Raw genomic sequence first — 5,497 nt, forward strand, 5'->3', positions numbered from 1 at the left:
ACAACTTTGAGGTTTGATCAAGACCAAAGCAAACAAAGAGTGAGCATGTTGATCCTGCATAACCCTTAGCACAGACATTACATTCATTACCAGCCCATCCATTCTTACAGACACATTTATCTGGACCTGAACATAAACCATTTCCAGAGCATGAACCAACAGTCTTTGAGTAACAAACAAAGTTTTCACAATTTGCACCATATCTGGTTGTATTACATTGACAAACGTCTTGAGCAATACATTTACCACCACCTGAACAAACGCTCAAGCTTGATGCAGCAACACCCTTACAAGTAATAACTGTAGTATTTGTGTTGGAATTTGAATTAATTTCACAATTCTTTCCAGTGAATCCTGCATTACATTGACAATAATCAATATCAATACATTTACCATTTCCTGAACAAACCTTAGAATTATTTGACAAGATGCCAAAGCATGATAAAATGTTTTGGTTATTGTTGTTGTTAATTTCACAACTCTTTCCACTGAAACCACCATTGCATTGACAAGCATCAATACCAATGCATTTACCGTTTCCTGAGCATACATTAGTATTATTGGCTAATAAACCAAAACATGATGGGGCAATTTCACAATTCTTTCCATTGAAACCACCATTGCATTGACAAGTGTCATTGGAAATACATTTACCGTTTCCTGAACAGACCTTAGTATTGTTTGACAAGAAACCAAAACATGATGGCATTGGTTGATTGTTGTTGTTGTTATTAATTTCACAATTCTTTCCATTGAAACCACCATTACATTGACAAGTGTCATTGGTAATACATTTACCATTTCCTGAGCAAACCTTAGTATCATTGGCTAACAAACCAAAGCATGATGGCATTGGTTGATTATTGTTGTTATTATTAATTTCACAATTCTTTCCAGTGAAAGAAGGATTGCATTGACAAGTGTCATTGGCAATACATTTACCGTTTCCTGAACATGCATTAGTATTATTGGCCAATAAACCAAAACATGATGGCATTGGTTGGGTACCATTTCCATTATTTTCATTATTTGGATTAGGTGGCAATTCGTAATTCATTGGGTAGTAAACAGTATCAATAGCAATATCAAGTTGAGCACAAATACTGGCACCATTGACAGAGATTGGAATATTCATTTCAACTGGACCAGATCCGGTATCCTTAGCAAAACCAAGCTTACTTGGAAGAGGTGTTTTGAGAGGTGAAGGAACCTTATTCAAACACAATTTAACACCAGTCATATCATTATCGAATGAGTAACCATTACCAAATAAAACACCAACGGCTGATTTGGTTGCATTATTAACAATTACAACAGTGTTAGGATTTCTAAAAGTAGTTCTAGCTTCAACAAATTTAACATCATTGAATGATACTTGAGGAGGAACAGTAATAAAACCAAATGATAAAGAATCAGAAACAGTATTCTTGTCTGCTCCAGCAGGAACAACAATATGACTATCAGTAAATGTTAAAAATTTCATATTGCTACAAGCTGGATCAGAACCATCACCACATTTACATGAAGTGAATGTGATAACATTTTCTTGCATATTTGTCAAACAGGTCATCTTCTTAGCAACCAAATCTGGCTTCATATTAGCAACCATTGTAGTATAAACCTTAGCTGGAATTTGAGATTCAGGATTCAATGACCAAACCCATTTTCTTGAGGCAACAGGTTTAGTAACATCCCATTTCAATTCCTTTTGAGAAGCCTTAACCCAGTTACCATTTCTGAAGTTGTAAACATTCTTAATTACAACACCATTTGTACATGAACTATCCTTACAAGTTGAAAGAGAATTGAAAAGACCATTTTGTGGATTGAAACAACCCTTGAATGCATGACAGGCATCAACATTATTTGGAGGAGCCAATTCCCAATATCCTAAAGGACAGAAAGTATTTGGAACTGCATTGAGAGGAACAGTGAAATTATTGTTACTAATTGAAACATTAAACTTGGCAGCAACTTGAGCACTAGAATCTTTACACAAACACATATCCATCAACTTGTCATATGAACAAGTGGCTGGACAATCTGCCAAAACAGAAGGAACAGCACAAATAACACCATGAACAGGATAACCTTCACATACACCATTAGCAGTACAAACTTCAGTTGAGTTGCAATCAGGACAATTAATATCACATTCATAAATATTATCGCAATTACTCTTAAGCATGGCTTGATTTGCCTTACCACACATAACGTTTGTTGGACAAGTAGTGTTATCATAGAAATAACCATCAGCATCAGAATCAATCATTGAGCAATTCAATGTACTATTGCAGTAAAAACAACCTTCATTACCACAGCTAGTGAATGGGCAACTGGTAACACTTTCACAAACCTCTTTAGTAACTTGTGGGACTACAGCATTAGTAGCAAGATCGATACATTTTGGAATCATGACATTGTTAGAAATAACCAATGGAACAATATCTTCCTTAGTAGAATTAATTAACAAACCAAAAACAGAAGAAAAGGAAGGAAGGGCCATAGGTCCATAATTACCCTTAGTATTCAAACAATCAACAAATTCATCTGGAGTGGATGACTTGTCACAGCCAGAACTCTTGATAATTGCAATTTCATTATCAATAGCACTTTGAATGGAAGAACCATCACACAAACCAACCTTAACTTCTGCTGNGAGGAATGCCAATGAAGCTTCAACTCTAACATCTTGGAACAATTCATATTACTCATTGAATTGATATCATAAAATGCAAAAGTAGTATCTCTTCTGGTGCAACATTGGTTATTAGAATTACCACAACATGGATCATTCTTCCATGCAGCATCAAGTGGAGAAATATTACAGGCACCTGAGAAATCATTCAAGGTAATTGGAGTTTTGTTATTCAAGGCGAGTCTTTGGGCAACTGTACAAGTACCTTCAGTATTTACATTGGTTCCTAGGAAGGCAAAGGCAGAAGCTCCCTTAGCAATTTTGAAAGCAGGTTGTGCATTAAAACCAGCATATTCAGCCTTAGCTTGAGCAGGAGTACAAAGTGGCTCTACATTATTTACAAGTGCTACTAAGATAGTAACTAGAATACACACAACAACTAGTGAGACGTAGCTCTTTAGATTGTATTTACAGTGTATGTACATTTTTTTTGTTTTCGAATAGAAGTTGTAGTGTGGCAGATTGATTTATATACCCCAACCCCAACCGGTTGATTGTAATAGAGATGATTTTCTGAGAGACGTTGTTGCTACCAATAGTTCATGTGTACAGTCGCTGATGGTACTAGATGGAGAGTTTTGTATTACATTAAACTTTTGTGCACTACAACGACTGAGAGATAGCAGAGATGAATGGCATAGATAATAGAAAAATCCATATTTGTATTCCTTTTTTGAAATGACAATTCCAAAAAACAAATTAAATCACCTCCCATCACTATTGTAATTGAAAATGGAGGGAAATATGTAGTTCAAAAAGGAGTTGTCGAAAAAGTTCAAGTGTCTCACTAACCAAATAATTAATTGATTTCTATTGAGATGTATAGGTTTCTGGTACGTTCAATAAGAATACAACACCATCATATCCACTCAATAAACACCAATTTTTGAGATCCTCATGTTTGGATGGGTGATATAAGCATCTGTGCATTGCCAATCTGATATCTGGTGTTAGCTTTTCATTTTTGAATCTAAAAGGTAGACGAGTGAATTTTTCGCCTGGGTTGTCTGCATCTTTAAAGTGATAAGGGAGTGAGTAGCATACATCAGCCTTATTTGACAATTTGTATGTCATTTCTGGATCAGTTTCAGAATAGTCATTATCATTTGTGACAAGTTCCACTTGTAAAAGCAAATCATCAACTCTATTATCGACTGCTCTTCTCTTCTTTCCCATAGAATCTTGTTCTAATGATAATACTTCTATTCTTCCTGTTGCTGTAGCAACTAGAATACTAGAACGAGTTGATGAAATAGAAATATCCCATATTGGACCATCACATGTAGAAAAAAGTTGGAAAGCATTTTCAACAGCATCAAATTGTCTAATGGTACCGTCGTGTGAAACAATAAGGAGAGCATTTGATTTTTCTGGAAACGCCACTCCAGTCATCCAAAAACGGTTTCCACTCAAAGAGGCATAATAAGGATAGAAAATATCCCTCACGTCCCAAATTTTGAAAAATCCATCATTACTACATGTTGCAAAAATATATTCGTTCATAGTAGGATCAAACCAAGAGATACTTCGAATGGATAGGTCATTAGTTGGATGGCTATGTCCAAAAACAGAGACTGCATGTTCGAGAATATTTCCCTCAGTATTATTAAGAACCTTCCAAAGTGAAATTGTACCATCATGATAACCACTCACAAAATATTTTAAACTAGGAGACCATGAAATAGTGTATGGTACCTTTAGAGAGGCATTATTTTCAGAATCATGCTGTAATTGAGAGTAAACTTCTGGTTTGAGCGATATTACAAGCCTTTCATCTTTTCCTAGTTTAATATTATTCTTCGATTCGTATTCTGATAAAATCTGTGAGTAGTGAGGCACGTTCAAAATAATGACAGTTCCATCAGAACATGCACAAGCTAATATTCCAAGTCTTTCATTTTTTACATATGAATTTGGCATCCATTTCAAATCCCAAATAAATCCATGATCGTGCTCAATATAGAATTGGACATATGGATCCCTATTCAATTGCTTATCCGAAAGTTTTCCAAAATTCCAAATTTGAATTTTTCCACAATGTTCAACATCTGAAATTGTTGGAACTTTCACATTACTATGACTAGCATCGAATAATTCTCCTTTCATTGTTGGCTTTCCTGTTTTATGAAATGATGAATGAAGAGTATGAGGTGCAATGGCAACAAGTTGTTCCTCCTCAGCTGAAGGTCGACTCACCCAATCCAAAGCCCAAATAGGTGCTCCAATATTTAACATGGCAGCTGAACATTCAGTACCAACTCTTGTTGCTGTATGAAGATCCAAATTAATTTCACTACATCCTCTTTCATTAGTATCACATTCAGTGTATCCTTTTCTTTCTTTTTGAGGTTCTGTGTTTAATAGAATAGTCTTGGAAAACTTTTTTTGTGCTTGTTGTGGAAAAGTGACAACATCAGTGATGGATATTTTCCTAATATTTACAATTGACGAAACTCTATCTGGACATGAAGATGCCGAGTCCAAACTTTCATTTGTGATATAATCAGTCAAATAACGAACATCTTTTGTTTTTTTCTTTGTTGATGACTTTTTTGTAGAGGCTTTCTTTGTTCGGGTGGGTGTTTTAGTTGGTGTTTTTGGTTCGGATTTACTTTTAGTTGGTGTTTTTGTTTTTGTTGGTGTTTTTGGCTTCTTTGTTGCTGATGATTTCTTTTTCTTCTTTGATTTTGGTTCGTATTCTTCCTCTTCTTCCTCTTCTGAATCTAATTCACTTACTACTTCTTCCTCTTCTTCATTATCGGAGGGAACATATTCCTCTTCCTTTTTCCTCTTCTTTTC

At 35.2% G+C, this 5,497-nt stretch overlaps 2 protein-coding genes across 2 annotated transcripts in view; both read right to left on the reverse strand.

Moving 5' to 3' along the window:
* The window catches only part of NAEGRDRAFT_57354 (basal body protein NBP family), a 7,024-nt gene extending 3,512 nt beyond the window's left edge, over positions 1-3,512 (reverse strand). Inside the window, exon 1 of the mRNA XM_002680016.1 lies at positions 91-3,512. Within this exon, the coding sequence (XP_002680062.1) occupies positions 91-2,506 (2,416 nt within the window). The 5' untranslated portion in view covers positions 2,507-3,512. The remainder of the gene's footprint in view (positions 1-90) is intronic.
* On the reverse strand, positions 3,509-5,469 carry NAEGRDRAFT_64687 (WD40 domain-containing protein; the record flags this gene model as incomplete). The annotated part of the gene is made up of 2 exons (XM_002680017.1): positions 3,509-5,309; positions 5,435-5,469. 2 exons carry the CDS (start codon positions 5,467-5,469, stop codon positions 3,509-3,511), a joined length of 1,836 nt encoding a protein of 611 aa, XP_002680063.1.
* Between the last annotated feature and the right edge of the window lie 28 nt (positions 5,470-5,497).

This window comes from Naegleria gruberi (assembly GCF_000004985.1).
Source record: "Naegleria gruberi genomic scaffold NAEGRscaffold_11, whole genome shotgun sequence".
NCBI lineage: Eukaryota > Heterolobosea > Eutetramitea > Acrasida > Naegleriidae > Naegleria > Naegleria gruberi.